This window comes from Symphodus melops, assembly GCF_947650265.1.
Source record: "Symphodus melops genome assembly, chromosome: 11".
In the NCBI taxonomy this organism is placed as follows: Eukaryota; Metazoa; Chordata; class Actinopteri; order Labriformes; family Labridae; genus Symphodus; species Symphodus melops.
The window spans coordinates 24,178,210-24,197,217 of record NC_136701.1 but is presented as its reverse complement, the minus strand read 5'-3'; the positions used below and the strand labels follow the sequence as shown (position 1 = coordinate 24,197,217).

Genomic DNA, 19,008 nt, shown 5'->3' with positions numbered 1-19,008 from the left:
ACGCTCTCCCTGCCTGGTCCGCTGACGGAGCTCCTCTCTCCTCTCCTCACCCGAGCGAGCCGCGTCAAGCCGCCCGGAGGAGACGGTGTGGAGACCGGAAGCTGTTTACTCCTGTTAACAAAATAAAAGAGCCCTTATATGAAAAACAAACAAAAATATCAGCTTTGTTGGCCAGTTTTCTATTTATGAGGATTGATGTCTACGGTGGCTGGGAAGTACAAAGCAAAATTACAAAGAAATTGAGACAAATCTGATTTTTTTTCTTTTTCTTTTTTTTTTACATTTTGTTTTTAAAAAATTACAAAACCAAAACACTTTTACCAGGGACAAAACAAAACACATTTTCTGTCAAGATTCTGTTGTATGTAAATTTGTTTGGGGACTGGTAAGTGTTCTGTCCACTTTTAAAAGAAAGCCATCTTGACCAATCACAACAATTGGTTGTTATAAACTTTGATATTGTTTCAACCAATGTCAAGAGACAAAAACATCTGTATGCAATATATAAAATGATTGATACTCATTTAATTTAATTAATTAAAGAGGCATTTGTCATGATTAAAATGTTATCAAGGTTATGAAGTGTTGCGATGATGGTAGGTTTTATGTTTTATTTTGAAGGTATGATCAGGAAGTTAGTCACATGCTCAGTAAATGACATCGGTCCAGAGGAGGCTGCGCGCGGATTCAGGGTGGGTGGGGTGGAGGTGGAGGTTGAAGGCAGGGGGGATTGCTGCAGACTGCGCATGCGCATAGTTAAGAGGCCTGCCGTAATCCCCTTTGTGACAAATAACAAGAGGATTCAATATGCTGCCATTAAGACAAAACCTAATTACAGCCTTCATGTTGCTGAGAAGATCCTAACAGCGTTTGATTTCATATTTCTGGTTGCAAAATAAATTCCACCAAAAGGCTATCAACACAAATACATGTATTGGCTTTTATTTTATATTTACATTGAGCGGAAACATTGACTGATCAAGTTTAAATACACACTAGGCAAGTCACAATTTAAACTTCGAAAACAATCTAAATCAAAATGGGTTTCAAAACCGTGGATAGTTTGTGTTTCTTTGAACTAACGGCAAACAAACTTTTTCACACAGTCTGATGTGTGCGGAAAAACACAAAAGGAATCCTGATTTATTCAAAACTATAAGATCTGTAAAGCCTCGTTGATATCTGTGTAAACTCTATTTATTTTTTTTGTTTTTAAAAACACGTGTGAGATTTTTTGCCTTTAATGGAGACGAGAGCTGAAGAGAGAGAGAAAGAGAGAGAGAGGACATGCTGCAAGGGGTCATGGTCGGCATCGAACCCACAACTGCTGCAACTGAAGACCTCCACGCACGTGGCGTGTGTGATACCCACTAGATCTACAACCCTGTCATTACTGTAGTGAGGGAAATCCAAACCTCTCAAAGGTTTCATGTGAGACCATTGTACTAATGATCATCAAAGAAATGCAACATAAATGTGTAATCAGTCACTTAACTGCATAATATAATAATTTACACGAGCTGGAGATACTGAACTGTGTGATATTTAGTGAAATAAGAATGTGACAGTATTTTCTGAATCCTTAAAAACAAACCTGGCAGATAATCCACGTCCCTTTAGTTCTTATAAATCTCCACTCTGACCCGTCCTCATTCAGTCAAAGTTCATACAGCAACGATCACAACAGAACTCACTACCTGTAAGCAGACTTTTTCAGTAGTTTCCATTACTTATTCAAAGGCAGCTTTGATGACTGGCGCCATCTACTGGTCAGCCACCATTCAATCCACTACCGTCTCCATGATTGGGAGAAATCACTGCTTTAATGCTCCCTAATTGTTCCTTTAAAGGCCCAATAAGCTTTGAGATAATAGTTCAGCGTATTCTCTGCCACCTTAGCTGCATGATTATTGTTAAGAAATACCAACACTGGCAGGTCCGGTCTCAGATATCATGAGAGCGGTTGGATTGTTTTCTAACGATGCCCCGAGGATTTAAACAAAGTTAAACAATTCCTTTACTTATGAAAACAGAACATGTCCCCAAAGTGTGCGAGGATGAAAGACAAGCCTGAGCACGGTTTTATAATAAGGTGCTGTTTATTTAATCATTTCATTATTCACATCTCATGGTACACTCTCCTATAGCTTTGAATTGTAGCGTTAACCACGTGTAATACTGACCTCAGCCTCTTCCTTTTCAGGCGTCCTGCAGAAAGGAGAGCTGACACGAACGTGAGCTGAGCTCCAGGTTCGACTCCAACGCCCGCTCTGTCCCTGGGTACGTGTGGGTGGAGGGTAAATAGATTTCTGGATGATAGCACTGTGCTAAATTTCCCCCCACATGTTCTGTGTTTTTACTCAGGGACAGAGAGGCTTCACTGAGCTTGGAGTTAGCTTAACTGTATGATTCTGTACGGTTCAGTCCTGCAAACTGTGAAGTGCTTTTCTGGCTCTTTATACACACTGAAAGTCCAGATTGAGTGTTTGATCGCTTTGACTAGGACTGCAGAGAGTCACGACAGCATCGAGGCCTTCCCCCTGCCCGACACCAACCTGCCGGGCTAAAGCTGCGTCACCTTTGACTACAGAGCTTTAGTCAAGGTCCAGACGGTCTGGGTTTTGTCGTGGGTTTAAACTCGGCTGCAGATACTTTGAGTTTCCGAGGTTCCTCAGCGCTTCCTGTCGGCATGCCATTAAAACTCGCACGAGCGTTGAGCAGGAGTGTTGTTGTAGTGGTTGCAGGTTAAAAACCGACCGACGACGGCCTCGCCTGGACAGCAAGAAACTCCCTCTGGCTAAAAAACCGTTAGAACCACTTGGTGCAGACTCCCATTGCAGCTTTTTGCATTTTCTTTTCTTTGTACAACTTTAAGGCAGGAAGTTCCGCTTTGTTTAATTTTTTTTTTTTTTTTTTTTTTTTAAATAGGTAGGTCTCTGTCTTAAACTCATGCCTCCCTGCACAACACTTGTTTTGTTTTTTTAAATAGAGGACGGGGAGCCTGGAAGTATCCTAGTGTCCATCAGGCCTGATCCACTGAAAGTCACCACCGAGTGTTTTTCATGTGCTGTGCTATGCCATGTAGATGAAGGTGTTTATATCGGTCTCATCTCGCTTTATGTACTTGTGATCTATCAGCCACTCGATCTGCTCCTTTATCATCTTCTTCTGTGGTAAAAACATGTTCTTTAGGATCTCCACCAGCTCCGTCTGCAGCTGGGCGTTGTTGATGCGCTTCCTCATCTTCATGATCTGGATTATGGCCTCCTGTGCGAGGAAAAACAGATGGGTTTTATGGTTTCTGCAAACATAACCACAGGTGTCTGCTGTAAGTCCATGATGGGAAATGGAAGGTGAAACGTTCTCCTCACAGCGGGTTGTGTTACATAACAAGAGTATCTCTACCTCCGCGCTGTGAGAGCGGCTACAAACCTGCGTTCTTAGTATCCGGAGCTGGACGATGCCCTCGTTCTCCTCCTCTCTCATTCTCTCCGTGGTGAGCTGCAGCCGACCAATCAGGTTGATCTTCCCCCTTTTCTGAACCTTGGAGTTTTTTCTGAAAGTTTCATTTTAAAAGGAGTATCAAGGTCGACAGTTTTCATCGTAAAATGTTTAGTGAGGTCTCAGGAATAAAAGGACAAATGAACCATGTGTTAAAAAAAACAAAACACAACGCTCGGGGAGAAGCAGAGTGAGAAGTGTGATGAGTCAAACAGGGTGAGTGAGAAGAGAGCGGCGTGCTGGACATGATGTTTATTTTTCCTTACATGATGGAAAACTCCTGGTTGACGTAGAATAGCGTTCCTTCTGCGAAGTCTTTGGGTGAAGACACCACGGGGTCGTACGACAACACCTGCCGCTTCAGCTTGGGAAACGCCACCAGAGACTTGGAGAGAAATGAACGCATAATGTTTGAGACGGGAGACTGTGGAAGAACGACCTTCAACGATAATCTTTTAAAGGTCACATATTACACAACGTCCTCTTCTCCATGTTCCTCTAACATGTGTCTCCAGTCTGTCTACAAACCCCCCAATGATGAGAAAAGTCCATCCTCTCCGTCTTCTGCCTGCTCCACTTTTTAGAAATGTGTCTCAAACAGGCCGTTTGGAGATGTTCCCTTCATGACATCACAAAGAGCAGTAGCCCCTCCCCCAGGTGGGTGACACTCCCACAGCTAGGTTTGTTCTGCCCTCTGAGTCTGCCTTCTCACCGTAAACAATAGGACATGGAGCCAGAAAGCAGCGAGTACACCCGAGCCCTTCCAGAGAGGGGGCGTGGTCAGACACAGCTCATTTACATATTTAAAGCTACAGACACAGAAACAGCCTGTTCTGAGCAGGGCTGAAATAGAGGGGTTTATAGACATGATCAAATACAGGATCAGAGTGGATTTACAACAACACACTTCACACACATGATGAAGAGGAGCTCTGACACTGATTTACACTGAAGAAGAGGAGAATATGTGACCTTTAAAATGATACCACTACAGAGTGCTTAGCCTGTCTTTGAGAAATGTGAACCTGCTGATAATCTGTTTCACAATTTTCATCTCTTTACCCAGAGAGTGCGTCGCAGCTCGGCGTCAGGCAGCTCAGTCGCTAGCTTAAGGTTTTCAAAGCTGATCCTCTCCCTCGGCCTCTGGTTCCAGGCGAACAGAACAGCCAGCTGGAAGGTGGTCACCTCCAGGTCGTACTGGCCCACCTCGTTCTTAAAGGTTATCTGCAGAAAAGGACATGTTATGAAGTGTCTTTCCCGATTAAAGAGAGAGCGTGGACGTTGTTTTAGTCACATGGATAAGAAAAAGAATCAGAAACACAACGTTTGAGGACTCGATCACATGCTTCCACGGCGTCGTGTGCGTTTCTCCGGGTGTCACTTACGATGCCGTTTGACATGAGGTGATGCCAGTGGAGCTTCCTCCCGCTGTGGTTCTTTTTATAGAAATCTTCTACCTCTGGTATTAAATCTTCCAGCTCTGTGGGGAGAGAGACGAAAACCTTCTCGCTGCTCCTCGACCACGCTCCAGCATTCAGGATCTTGATGTTGACCGAGTCAGCTGCACAGAGAGAGACAGCCTGATGACTGACTGATGAACCAAAGCAAAGGTTGTGTTAGCACTCTGCCTGCAGAGAAGAGTATAATACTACTAATAGGAAACTAGCTAATGGTTAGCTTAGCTTTGTGTTGAAACACGAGAGCAAAGACTCACTGATTACATCGTTATACATATTTGTTACGAGCAGCTATGGCTCCGTGAACACATGGCGTTTTTTTTCGTTCGGAAGTCACTGTGAAAATAAGCGCTGCACGTCCGCAGTGTGATCGACGCAGCTCGATCCGTAGGAGGCTAAACGACGACAACTATCACACATTTGGAAAAGAGCACCGGTGACGTCAACAACACGTTTTCTGAAAAGCAGAAACATTTTCAACCCGATGCAAAAAAGAAAGAAACGGCTCACTCAGAAAAAAAGGATGGCGTGCGCTGTGCTTTTTCAGCGTGATGCTGCGAACGCTCTCTCCTCATTTAAAACAAGCACTCAAAAAAAAAAAAACCCTCAGTGGACACAGGGCCTAAGAACGTCTCACTTTGCTTTTAGTTCGTTCTCCTACTGTCAGTCTTGATGAAAGACTCATTGTAGCCTGGTAGAGTAGAAGAGCTCTTCTCATCCAGAGGAGCTGTCACAGCAGCTCTTCGGTTACGTCGGGTGTGTGAGTGCGAGGCAGCTCGACCTCTTACCTGGGAGAGCCAGCTTGTTGTGTTTGTGCATCTCTTTGAACGACTGATTGAGGTCCTCTGACACCTTGATGTCCTGAAACATCCGTGCCAGCTTGTTCACATAGTCCGCCGGCATTCCCACTTCCTGTTGGGACACATGGCATCACAGGTCAGTTGTGTGTGTGTGTGTGGGGGGGGGGGGGGTTGTGTTTGTGCTGCAGGATGAATCCAGCCTGCTCTTCTTACCCTGAGCCACTCCACCATGTTCTCCTCGATCTCGCTGTCTGCCGAGATGTCCAGGATGAGTCGGCGCGTCAGGTGAGCTTTGTGGTAGCGCATGAACACGTCTTTGTTCTGGACGTACTTCAGCACTAACAGCTGCACACAAAGCACACGCTTTAAAGGCCGCAGCCCACATGAAGGGTAAACTTAGCTCTGCCTACACACACCCAAAATAGCAGCTGCTCTCGGAGACTCCCACACACACACACCCGGAGTTTGTGGCGGTTCTTCTGTGATCATCTTTTTTTCAAAAACGACATTGAGCGAGCGGCGGCTCTAAGCTCTCAACAAACGAGGATCCCCAGCGATTACAAACTCATTTTTGTTAATCCTGAAATAATGAAAATCCGGCTCTCGTTCCACCGCAGCTCTACTCCGGTCAACGAAGCCTTTTTATGATTCATCGCAGGTTTGTAATAACTGACCAAGTTTTCAAGAAAGCTTCACGTGTGTTCAGAACAATATCGAGCAGCGCGTCAGCTCAAGCTGTTTGAAAAACTAAACGTGCAGTTCGCTGAGACGTACCACTTCCTTGAGCTTGGCCTCGATCTCCTCAGACGTGAGCTTCTTGCTCAGTGGCGTCTTCCTTAACAGCATGTCGCAGTAGTTGGCCAGCAGCTCAGGACACTTTGACTCTGGTTGAGTTTTCAGACCGACCCTGCAAACACAGCAGAGATCACATTAAAACATCCTGTTCACCGTTCAAACGACACGCTGAACGTTACAACACGACGGAGCGTCTCTTACCCTTTCTGTTTCAAAGGAAGTTCTAATTTAAATATGGTGGCATCGTTCACAACAGCTTTATACGCCTGAGAGAAGAACAGAAGAGGAATGAGTTCAGATCACGTGACCTCTTTCATCCTTCAGTAACTGAGTAATAACTAAAGGGAGAGCTCACTTTGTCTCTGGCTGTCAGGAAGCGAGGGTCGTCCTGGAACGCCTCTTTCACCAGTCGACTGAAGCGGTTAAACAAGGTGAGCAGCTGCTCGACGTATTTCTCAGAGTCCTGCAAAAACAACAACAACAGATGTAAACAACTAGGGTGCTTCCTCACATGGGAGAAGAGTCGAGTGTTGAAAATAACCCGAGCTTTCTAACTGAGCACAGTTAATCGATATTTTACTGTGACGATGGCGATGTGAGCATCAGCTACAGACGCATCCCAAATATGTGAATATATTTTAAAAAAATAAATTAAAAAAAAAGCTTTCTGACTGCATGTTGTAATTCTAATTATAAGACACCTGATGTGGTTTTTATGAGCTGGTCCTTTAATCCACTTCAGTGTTCAAACTTCACAGTGTGTGTGTGACACTCACAGACGTGATGGTCTCTGCTGACGCCACCATGTCAGCCAGGCCGGCGTTCATGATGTGGTCCTCCAGGTCCTTCAGCATGGGCTCGATGCCGCTGGGCACTTTGTCCATGAGCGAGAACATGAGGTGCAGCTCTGTGACGACGGGACGAGAAAACATGAAGACTGTCAAACGTACGAAAGTCTGAAGTGAACGTTGTTGCTGCTGACGAGAAACCTGGAGAGACGCCAACGACATGCAGAAAGAAACGTGTTTTCACGTGTGCACTCCTGCGTCTGAAAGCTCCCTGAGGTGCACACACACGTCCGTCACGGTGTGAAGGATCTCCTCTCATACTGTGGGCAGAGATCACAACGCCCCCCCGCCCCTGCAGTGAATTTGCCTGAACTTTTCCTGCTGCATTCACACTTTGGCTCACTCTGACTTCATGCACAGATTTTACGAGGGGGCCGTGCGCTCAGGAAGCTTGAAGGAGTTTAGTGCACGGGTGAAGACGACATGTTGCCATTACTTGAAACAGTTTTCATATCTTACATAAAGAAGACGGATATTAATCATGGAATAATCATCTGATATATTCAGCACAAAGCTTAAATTTGGATGCTGCACTACAGAAGGAGCATCAAATGAGCTGCTTTAAAATCCATTACTGAGAATGCCCTTTGTCCTTTTGTTCTATCAAACTGCATGAACACGAGCATGAGCGCTCACACACAGAAATATTCAAACATCAGAATAATCTGCAGCCAGGAATCTGAGCAGAAGCTTCAGTTACATAACCTGCAGATCATTCATCAAAGCATTTTACATCCTAATCACCAGAAATGTCAGGACCCAAAAAGTTGCAGGAAATGGTTTTAGAAGTTGATTTTGAGCAGCTGGTGATTTCAGTTAAAAGAACAGAAAACCCTCAAACTGTTTATGTCTTTATGTAGAGACAACACGGTGGATAGAGTGGGGACTGAAACGCGGGAAAGGAGTCACAAGTCGGATTCGAACCCTCTGAGGACTGTAGCCTTCGTACATGTGGCGCACAAACTCACCACTAAGCTGCTGTCGCCCCAAAACTCTCAAACTTTAAACACTTTCACTTCAGAGGAGTGGAGGGAGCGAGGGTTGTCATGATTTCAGGTTTTTAAACTCTGACATCAGTTACAATAAAACTATTTCGAGACCGGTTTTGCTACCATGGCAACAGAAATAAAATACTGGGTAACTCCTGCTTTGATTTATTTGGGGGGTTTTGCCTTTGTTTTCAGTACGGTGAAAAGAGAAGGAAACCAGGGAGAGAAAGGTGGGTAAAAAGCTGCAGGATGGATTTGAACCCAGGCTCGCTGTTTAATGTACATAAGGTGCAACCCTACCGCTAGGCCATCTACGCCTCTTCTTAATTATTCTAAACTGCAAAAAATCTCCTGCACACGATCTGAAACACATTGGCAACATTTGAGGACTGCTGCAAAACGCAGCGGATGTATTTTAGTTTAGCGTCACCTCCTCTGCTCTCTGTCTGTTTGTAAGAGAAAAACCCGTGTGCATCTTTACGAGAAGACAAAATCAACAGAAAAACATCAGTATGTTCAGTGCTATCGACTGAAACATGTAGATTGCACTGTTATAAAACATGAGGCATTCAGACAACATTTTGACAACGGTAGTGGGATCACAGATGGATGTACCTACAGATTCTGCACAAGAAGGTTTGGTCAGGGCTATTTCCTGGTGCAAACCTGAGCTTGCTGAGCCTTTGGTGGGAGCGGTCCTGCCGTACTCACTCTCTGTCTCATTTCGTTTGATCATGCCTGGACACTCGGCTAAGATGGTCTCCTTGAATGACGTTACCAGAGCATTGACGCAACACTCCATTAACTGGAAAGACAGGCAGGGACAACAATTCATACTTGACACACATACAAAACCGAAAGAATGCATATTTACAGATGTAAATATTTGGGGAAAACGCGGTTTATCCTTTTGGAAGAGGATATCAATCAGGTGACCAAAAGAAACCCACTTCTCCTTGTATCAGTGATGGATTTAGTCTAAAGGTCACATGTTAAACTCTGCTGCTTGAATAAGTGTCAGAGCTCCTCTTCAACATGTGTGAAGTGTGTTGTTGTAAATCCACTCTGATCCTGTGTTTGATCATGTCTATAAACCCCTCTATTTCAGCCCTGCTCAGAACAGACTGTTTCTGTGCCTGTAGCTTTAAATATGTAAATGAGCTGTGTCTGACCACGCCCCCTCTCTGGAAGGGCTCGGGTGTACTTGCTGCTTTCTGGCTCCATGTCCTATTGTTTACGGTGAGAAGGCAGACTCAGAGGGCAGAACAAACACCTAGCTGTGGGAGTGTCACCCACCTGGGGGAGGGGCTACTGCCCTTTGTGATGTCATGAAGGGAAAATCTCCAAACAACCTGTTTGAGTTTTCTTTTCTAAAAAGTGGAGCAGAAGACGGAGAGGATGGACTTTTTGTAGACAGACTGGAGACACATGTTAGTGTTAAACAATCCTAAAGTGTATTTTTCAGAATATGCATCCTTTGAAGAGATTTTAAAAAGTAATGTTAGTCAAATTGTTTGTAGATATTTTATAGAACAGCTGTTGCATACTTTACCTTTAAATCAACAACAAAACCCAAAAGAGATTGGTATTTAAAATTCAACCAATCAAACAAACACTGGTTCTTTACTTTGTCGTAATATCAGTGGAAAACTTTCTGATATCACGTCCTCGAATATGGACAAGGCTTCGAATGTTTCACATCGCCATGGAAACATTGGCTCCACCATGCTCCAGTGTCACACTCACTGCTTGTACTGAGTTGCAGTCACGTCTCGTCTCCAGGTATCGCAGCGCACGTTTCTCCTCTTCCCTCAGCTTTGAGTCGGCCTGGAGACAAATGAACACGAGAACAAATAAAACACCAGCGTACTCAGGACGCCTTGACAAAAACTCTGTGCATGAGATAATGCAAATACCTCTCGACCAGAAAATAATCACAACATAAATCATTTAAGACTTTTTGCCTGTTCTGCTGTTTCCTAAAATATTTAACTATTACACCGCAGTAAAGAGAAACCAGACAGCTGTTGCTGCTTCCTGTTTGTATGTGAGTCAGCACAACAACAACACTGTAAGTTATGATATATAAAACATCAGAAGTGCATCTTTAACTGTGGATAGTTTGTGAAACTGAAGAATAATCTAAAACTATTCCACGGATGAAAACATGGTACTTTGGATCCAAAGAAACTAATGTGAAAAATATTCTGTTTTTAGAGTTAAGATGAAAGAATGTACTGCAGAGAAGAAGTCTCTGAGAGAGTGAAGTAACAAGCTTCATCTACACTGACTCACATGAAGTATTAATGCCTGACCAATCTGTGACCGCGCATGAACATTTCAGGGCTTTAGCCTTCACGATGGCTTGAAGGTCTGAAGGCGTAAAAAAGGACAAGAAAGAGATCAGGCGGAGCGGCGGATCATTCTGTCCGCCTGAATGTTTTTCTCTTTTGATTCATCTTCTGGCTTTTTGCCAACAGCATCAAACTGTTCAGGAGCCTCTGCCTCGTGTTTTCTAATGAAAGCGTGTGACAGCGGCTTTTATCTTTGCTGTGGGGAGACGGGTTTCTTTGAGCAGAGGGCAAGTTGTCGAGCAGCAACGCAGAAAGTGGAGAGCGGAGAGAAAAGTCAACAGTTTGAGCGGCGAGCAGAAACTCAAGGTTTTAAATCCTTCCTGTGCTCGGCTGAGTCGTGGTTTGAGCACCGGAGAGGTCGAACACGATGAGCAGGCTGAACCAGTGGAATAAAGAAGTCTCGTACAGTGCGTCTCATGCTATACAATGTCTGTAAACTCTGAATATCTTTGTGTGTATTTCAGCCATAGTGACCGTGGAAAGATTTTTACAGGCTGTAAAAACATCGACGCAAAATGTCAGAATTCGCACTAAACATGTTCAGCTTCTTTGAACATTTAAAAAGAAACTAGCTGTGATTTATTTTGTGTTTAATCTTTTTTAAATAGTTAAAAAAATCTGTATGAATGACTTCTCTTGACCTGAGGCTTTGTAGCCTCTTTTTTTTTTTTTAGCATTTTCTTCTTCTTTTAATGTCCGTACTTTATGTTGTGTTTTTTATACTTATGCAGCTCAGAAAGAGACGTCAGTGTTCATTTCAGTCTGATTCTTAAACAGCCTGAAACTCCTCACTTGAAAGTGACTCAAAGATCAATCACTGCAGGTGTCCACATGTCATTACACTGTAACGCTGTGATTGACGGTTAACCTCATGTTGTTGTTTTTGAGAGTCAACGCCGTGCACAAGTCACACTCACATATTTCATGTAGTTTTGGACGCCATTTTGCTGCAGGTAGGCCGGTGCCTGCGTTCTGTAGAACCGCTCGGTTGAGTCCATGTACGCCTTCTCAAAGTTGTCTCTGTAGATCTGCAGCTTGTCGTCGGGGTTGGAGCACAGGTTCACTGATCAGGACAAAATGTTTCTTCATTAGAAAACGGAGCTTCATACAATCTCACTTCAAGAAAAAAAAAAAAAAAAGTCATTCATTTGGCGTTTTGAGACTCATTCCTCCAGCACATAGCGGAGCGAGGATTCTGGAGCTTGTAAGGTGACCTGAGTTTCTCACCGTAGGACTCTCGCACTCCGATGACCAGCTGCGAGTCGAAGGCCTCCCCCAGCCTCTCTGCGTGGACGAGCTTCATGGCGCTGTCCTGCAGCCTGTTTTTGATGTTGGAGAATATGGACTCGTTCCACGTGTCCAGCATCAGCTGCAGCCGCCACAGGGAGAACAGAGACGTCATGTAGAGTCACTCACAACAACGACACGTTTGAGGATGCTCGTCTTTCTCCTCCGTCCTCCTCCTCACCTTGCGGACGATGCTGTCCTCCACGTTGGACTTCTTGTTGCTCCCCTGTTTGCCCATCAGCGTGATCTCCAGCTGACAGAAAGGTTTGGGTAAGATGTCACACTGTGTGAAGAACTTCCTCCACTCCACGATGTAGGCCTTCAGCAACGCCGTGTCATCCTGGTGACTCAACACCCGCTTGGTAAAGAAAGACAGGGACAGGGTTGATTGACAGCTGCAGAATCAAACCGACACATTGACAGATGTGAAGTGAAAATAATAGATGATGAAGGAGACAGTTTGAAGACCGGCCACTGTGATAAAGCAGCAACGTCAATAAAAAAAAAAAAACAAGGCTACTCCAACAATAATGAGTTGTTATTGTTAGAATTGACTGAAGCTGTAAAACTGATGCTGTCACATGAATCTCCTTCTGCTCGTAGTCTTACTGCTTGTGCTTGTTTGATGAAATCTAGGATGTCCTCTTTGAGTGCTTGGTGGATCTTAGCTGGACCCTTGTCGTCCCACAGGCATACAGCGTGGACGTCTCTATGGAAACGGGACAAAACGGCATAGGAAGGATTAAGATTGAATAAATTTTTAAAAAAAAAGCATTTCAGCGTGGTCGACGTGTGAGCTGAAAGCAGATGCAGTGAGGTGAACTCACGAGAAAAGGTCAAACCACTGCTGTTTGGTGACGGACTCCTGCCGCAGCAGCTTCAGCACGATGGGACGCATCAGGTCCCATTTATCCTCAAACTGAAGGGAGCCTTTGTTCTGCAAACAGGAAGCAAAACATCACGCTTGAGAAATGTGAAAGACGGAAGCATTCCAAATATCAGCGCTGTTTGTCTTTAAGCGTTATAAAGCGTACGTGGCTGATGGACGTGAGCTCGTACTCTGACGACTCAAAGCTCTGTCACACTCACACATTCACACACTGACGGTAGAGGCCGCGGTGGAAAGTGACTCATCCCATTCATACATATGGGGTATACAGCTGGGAATCGAACCCTCGACTGAGAGATGACCGACTCTACAAACTGAGCCACAGTGACATCCTTGAACTAAAAACCCAAACATTACAGATCAGGTTAGAGTCAACCTCGCACACAGGACACAGTAAACACTAAACACCCTTCAACATGGAGCCTGTTGCTAGGCGGGTTTTTAAGACAAACCTTAGCCCACCTGTCAATCACATCAGCTGCACGCCTCCCTGTGAATAACTCCAATCGTTCATAAAATCTAAACGGCTGACCGTGCGTGCCGATCGAGATGTCAGCTAATCACAACTAATACGCTTGTTTGTTTTTTTTAACCAGGCTGCACAAACTTTAACTTCTGTAATAAACGACTGTGTGTAACTTTGACTGTTTCTGCAGCCGGCTTCAAGAGGACCAGGACCTGCAGGATTTCCCTTTTGGCTTCAATTTCCAACACCAGAGGATGCTGCTTGCTTGTAATGAGTAAAAAATATATAATAAGGGGACACGGAAAGTTTACCGTGAATCTGGAACTGAGATGTGCTTTCTGGATTTATTAGCACGTCTGATTTCAACACACTCAACGAGTTCATTTTTATTTCTCTCTTCAGCAGAATTTTCTGCATTTATTGTAAAAAAAAAAAAAAAAAAAGGCATACCTGATGTTGTCCTCTTTATATCTTGAAATATAATGTTTATTTGGACTTGTGGTTAATGTGGCGTAAATCAACTGTAAAGAGATATTTTGACTAGAAATTAGACGGACACACTTGCTTAGATTCCTGTTTTTGAAGCGGGATGAAGTGAATCATACTGAAATCCTAATATCTGTTTAATAATCACAATAAGATTTTTTTTTTTTTGCACACATAAGCCCCACTTCTCATTATTGTTTACATTTTGTTTAAAAAAAATCCCAAAATGTCAATGAGAGCCAGTAAACCAGATGAAATGTGTCTGTGTTTGCTCAGTAAACCTGAATCTGACTCATCAGGTGTCACGTTCTTCTTCCTGATAATACTCAAAAAGAAATCACTATAACACACATTATTATATCCTCATAAACTGACTTTGTTTGTTTTTCTGAAAAGATGTCAGAGTTCCCCATTCATGCAATATCATGCATGGATATAAATATAAGCTTTGAGAGTTTGAGAAGGTCAACAGGCTGTGGCAACATGTAAATGTGACCAGAGTGAAACATGCTAAACATGCTGCAGGATTTATGTGAGCATTCGCCATCTGGGATAATTGTTAATGTCCCAAGGCTACATAATAATGCAGATTAGATTACATGCATGTTTCGGCACTGTACCATACTTTACATACAGTTCCCATTTCCCCATGCAAAGTGTGCTGTTTCTGACTGATTCTTCAATAATTGTGCGTGTGTCCCTCCTGCACATGAACAGGTTCCTGTCATGCAGAGATTACATGTTAAGTTTGCAGAATAGTAGAGCTGGGGATTAATGCACAGAAACAAGGACAGACAGTTTCTTTCTGCAGCCTTGAACATGTGTGTGTTCAATGGGCTGCTCAGCTGCTGGTTCCTCAGAAGTGACAGATGATATGAGACTACACACCGATAAAGGTGAGAACGCAGGTTAAGCTTAGGATACGAGCCCCGTGTGTTATGTATTTATCTGTATCTGCGGCTCCCCATGCACCTTTTTTTTTTTTTTAGCCTTGCAGTTTGTGTTGTCGCTCTTTTATTTAGCCAGCTAAATCACAGATAAGCAGCTAATGTTAGCCAGATGTAAGTTGACAGCCCTCAGACAGAGTCAAAGCTGACAGCATGCTCACACTCAGGTGCTGTGGAAGCTACGAGAAGCTACGAGATGAACACCAGCTAAAACACACAGCAGGTGACACGCAGGTAAGGCAGCGTTCAATACCAATTATTGAATTGGAGGGGATCCTACCTTTAGCAAATTAGACGTCGCCATGTTCCCCTCAACTTATCCTCCCGTATAGTCTCGCGAGATTTCATACAGGATGAAGATTCACCGGCTCCTTCGACGCACTTATTTTGAGTTCATTATAAGAAGTTTGACCTCATTTATAATAATAATAAAAGCATTTCATATTCAAAACGCTTCCATTAATTCACGTACAGACCTATTTTATTTTATTATTGTACAATATTTCGTTTTTTACACGTTTTAATTGGTGCAGCAGACCCGGTGCACTGATACATGATTCTGTAGTCATGAACATTTAACTTAAATCTGATCAAATGTATTCAATATAAAGTCGTCATTGATTTTGTGGCAATTATTGAAGTATCCCTGGACCGAATATTGTTGAGCATGACATTGTTGTGTTGTGTGACATTTGTTTTAGATATCATGCCGAGTTGGAAAAGTGTGTTTATCTAAACTCTTAAAACGAAACTAGTAAAATAAAAGGACTGAATATTTGTATGTAATATATTTTTTTTCTCTAAATGTTGAAAACTAAAAAGTAAAATGTTTGTCAATGTTATACATATTTTAAAAGCATTTTTTTTGCTCTGTTAAAGAACTCTTAAAATATATTTTAAACTAAATATTTATCAAATTTAAAGCATGTTTTGCACCATTAAAAGCCAACAGGCTAAATGTCTTTAAATCTTTCTATTTGTGTAAATATTCAAAGCATTTTTTGCACTTAAAAACAAGAAAGTAAAATTTTTGTAAATATTTATACTTAAAAAAAAGCATTTAAAATGTATTAAAATCTTAGCATGTGTGTAAACATTTTAAAAGCAAAATTTTAATCGTTTAAAAAAAAAATCTTTCAATCTTGTGTTTATTCTGTATTTTGTCAACTGTTGCAATTTAGTGACGATGCACCTACGACACATTTTCTTAACTAAATGTTTTGATCCATATTTCAGAAGAAAATTTGCTTGTTTTGTTTGCTCAGTCATAAAATCAATCAATTTATGAAGAAGAAGGGACATTAGATAGTAACTACAGGGTTAGAGCTTATTGCTCGTAGGAATGAAGGGATAGCACATCTCATGCCCGACATGACCTACATGAAGAAGGGGGTTGGAAAGAGAGAGGGTATTTCTTGACACCTTCACTACACACAGGCCCAGTGTATTCACAAGTGTTCTTAACTTTCTTCTCACACGTGGAGAGAAAAACCTGCAGGCGATCTCTGCACAGCTTCAAGGGCAGTTTGTGTTTCACACTATCAGTATGACGTTTGTTTTCATTCTTTCAGCGGCTGAATCTTTCCTGGTTTGCTTTTCTAAGACAAAGTCAGAAGGATTTTAACCCTTTGTGTAAGGATAACAATTATCAAGGTCCAACTTATACAGCATGCAAGATGTTTCTGCAGGTCTAAATGGTTAGACAATGAGAAGATTCATAAAATGATTACAACTAATGCTGGATGTTTTATTGATTGATTCTCATCGTTCAACCTTGAATTTCCCAGCTCTGTACCTGGTTAGGGTGAGCTTGTTATGTAACAGACTGAAATAAATATGTATTTATCTTTATTAACTTTAAAAACAAACCTGAACATTAGAAAAAAGATTGTTTATTTTTATACAGCTAGGATTATTTATATAGTTATTGTGTGTTTTAGTGTGTCTGCAGCAAGCTGGAGGACAGGAGATTGAAAGGCAGGGTTGGTTATTTTTGAAAACAAGCATGATTTTGAAAGAAGGTTCCCTCAGTGTTCTTTAAAGCCACGCCCCCTCACTTTGTGTAACTTTACTCACTCATGAGTGTTTGAATTGAATTAAATTAAAATGTTACCTAAATTATTCATTCGAATTTAAACGTTTCACTCATAGATCATATAATTAGTTTACACTCCACCTCTGACAGTGAGTAAAGTTTAAAACACCTTTAGATTCTCATCAGCACCACATCAAGGTTGACTGCACGGTACTGACGGCGCTTTATTTTTCTTCCTCGACCAATCGCTGCGCAGGGGGGTGGGTCCTACATCGCGCGATGTTAGATTGAGTCGCTAGTGACGTGAGGAGAAGTGTGCTCCGCGTGTCCGGTGGCGTTTTGTCAATATGAGTGTTCACCTCTTGAGGAGATTTTCCTGACACCTCCCATGACAGAGGAGCCAGAGGTACGTGGTACATTCATTATTGATTCATTGATTGTTTATAGAGAAGAGACGTTACTTATGTTTCTGTGTTTCATACACAGGGTCGCTGTCACTCGCGCGCGCACCAAACTCCATTGAAATAAAAGGAACTTAAACATTTCTCACCGTAACACTACTTCACAATATTAAACTGAACAAAGCTGAATGGCTGTTACATAAATTAAAGTGCTGTGTTTAATTCGGGGTATATTAAAAACCCTAGATGTGGCTTATTATTGCACACCTTTTGAAAACGTGCTTCCTGGTCGCCAACACCTGCAGTACAAACACAACAACATGAGGTCTGTGACTGAGATCACTTGACAGGATGAGAATCTAACCTGAGCCGAATTTATCACAAGAGCGCGCAAGTTCACCTGAGGCCCCACAAGGTGTGCTTAAAACTTCCCAAAGTAGGATAAACATATATGTGAGATTATTTAAACACTTTTAATTATGTAAACACTGTTATCCTTATCAACCGGTGCACACTGCCTTTAATGTCTGAACTTTAAAATAACTCAATGTAAATGACTCTGTTCATCATCTGTATAAATGTTCTTTTACACAAATCACATCTGCTCCGTTTTCTTTATTTAATCTACAAACAAAGTGTTTTGTTTATTCATTTGTTGACAGGTTCAGGGAGGAAAACATTCACAGTGTGTCTGCTGTGATTACTGATTACAAGTTGCTGTGTTTTTTGTTTCCTGGAGGTCAAGTAAAGATATAACTTGTCAATTTTAATAGAAGTATAAACATTAGCTACGTGTCTGAAGTTTATTTTCTGCATTAACAATCAAATCAAATGTTCTACTCATGACAAAGAAGAAGTCAAATCAGCCAATAAATCTGAACTTGATGTTTTGGATGATTACTGATAAAAAAAAAAAAGGTGAAACACTTGGAGTTTTTAGTCGTCATAACCACATGTGTTACATCACATTCCTGTGGAGATTTGGCGTCTTGTTCTCCCGGGTAATCTGATGAAGACATTAAGCCCTAAAGACACTAATTCTCTCATGCTTTCTTTTTTCTCATTGGAGGTGTATCAGTCGTGAGACATGGAGGGGCTCGAGGAGGACAGACCGTGTCCCAAATGGAGGCTCGCTTGTGGTTTGCACAGTTACAACGTGAGGGACGTCTGCACATGGTGAGCAGCACTTTTATCTGGCTGTTGTTGTGAAAGATAAAACTAACACAGCCTCGCTGCCGAAACTTCTGTTTCCAGCTCTGTGCAGAGATTACTCTGACGCTGGTCGTAAGCAGAGTTGGTTTTTTTTTTTTTTTTAAGAGCCTGAGGTTTTTAAAACAAGTGAAAATGTGTGCTGAGGAAACAACCATGTGTTCATCATGTTGTCGTCCTGCTTTTAGTTTAGTTTAGTTTATTAGTTCATTTGAGCAGCAGACAAAATAACAGAACAGATTTAATCACAGGTAATAAAAGAAACGGGGAGAAAACGCTCTCAAAAGGAGTCGGGTGAAGTTCCCAGAACTTATGTGACCTCTGACTTATCAAACATGAAAAAGCAGTTTGTGACAATTAACTTGTGATCATTTAAATTATAAAGAAGAGAGGAATACAACATTTTTCACCATCAATTAATCCTTTGATAGGTCCTTAATAACACCTATTTTATCATTTATGATCGTTCAAGTTTTAGAAAATGAAAACGGAAATACTAAAACATTTACCAAGTAGTTTCTTTTAAGTATGCACTGATTTAAAA

The 19,008-nt window shown here is 42.2% G+C and overlaps 2 protein-coding genes across 4 annotated transcripts in view; one reads left to right on the top strand and one right to left on the bottom strand.

Annotated features, from left to right (window-relative positions):
• Window positions 1-2,889: 2,889 nt before the first annotated feature.
• On the bottom strand, window positions 2,890-15,192 carry cul5b (cullin 5b). 3 transcript variants are annotated; one of them, XM_079356712.1, is made up of 19 exons: window positions 15,100-15,192; window positions 12,859-12,968; window positions 12,641-12,740; window positions 12,213-12,389; window positions 11,972-12,113; window positions 11,662-11,807; window positions 10,137-10,217; window positions 9,006-9,195; window positions 7,330-7,460; window positions 6,909-7,016; window positions 6,755-6,819; window positions 6,533-6,665; window positions 5,972-6,103; window positions 5,747-5,870; window positions 4,887-5,062; window positions 4,564-4,725; window positions 3,768-3,886; window positions 3,433-3,556; window positions 2,890-3,267 (listed from the first exon to the last, which is right to left on the bottom strand). In XM_079356712.1, the coding sequence occupies exons 1-19, from the start codon at window positions 15,121-15,123 to the stop codon at window positions 3,073-3,075; spliced, it is 2,439 nt and encodes an 812-aa protein (XP_079212838.1). In that variant the 5' UTR covers window positions 15,124-15,192; the 3' UTR covers window positions 2,890-3,072. The 3 variants fall into 3 exon arrangements, with proteins under 3 accessions (XP_079212838.1, XP_079212839.1, XP_079212840.1); XM_079356713.1 differs by having other exon boundaries at window positions 9,057-9,195; XM_079356714.1 differs by having other exon boundaries at window positions 9,102-9,195.
• Window positions 15,193-17,117: 1,925 nt separating this feature from the next.
• The window catches only part of slc35f2 (solute carrier family 35 member F2), a 5,978-nt gene continuing 4,087 nt past the window's right edge, over window positions 17,118-19,008 (top strand). Inside the window, exons 1-2 of the mRNA XM_079356730.1 lie at window positions 17,118-17,260; window positions 18,325-18,431. Of these exons, the coding sequence (XP_079212856.1) occupies window positions 18,343-18,431 (89 nt within the window). The 5' untranslated portion in view covers window positions 17,118-17,260; window positions 18,325-18,342. The remainder of the gene's footprint in view (window positions 17,261-18,324; window positions 18,432-19,008) is intronic.

What these genes read in the sequence shown, in the direction of transcription:
- cul5b (XM_079356712.1), bottom strand. Translation starts at nt 15,123, where the DNA reads ATGGCGACGTCTAATTTGCTAAAG. An exon ending in TCCAAAACTACATGAAATAT is followed by an intron (nt 10,218 to 11,661) that starts GTGAGTGTGACT and finishes ATTTGTCTCCAG; the next exon opens with GCCGACTCAAAGCTGAGGGA. An exon ending in AACCAGGAGTTTTCCATCAT is followed by an intron (nt 3,557 to 3,767) that starts GTAAGGAAAAAT and finishes TGAAACTTTCAG; the next exon opens with AAAAAACTCCAAGGTTCAGA.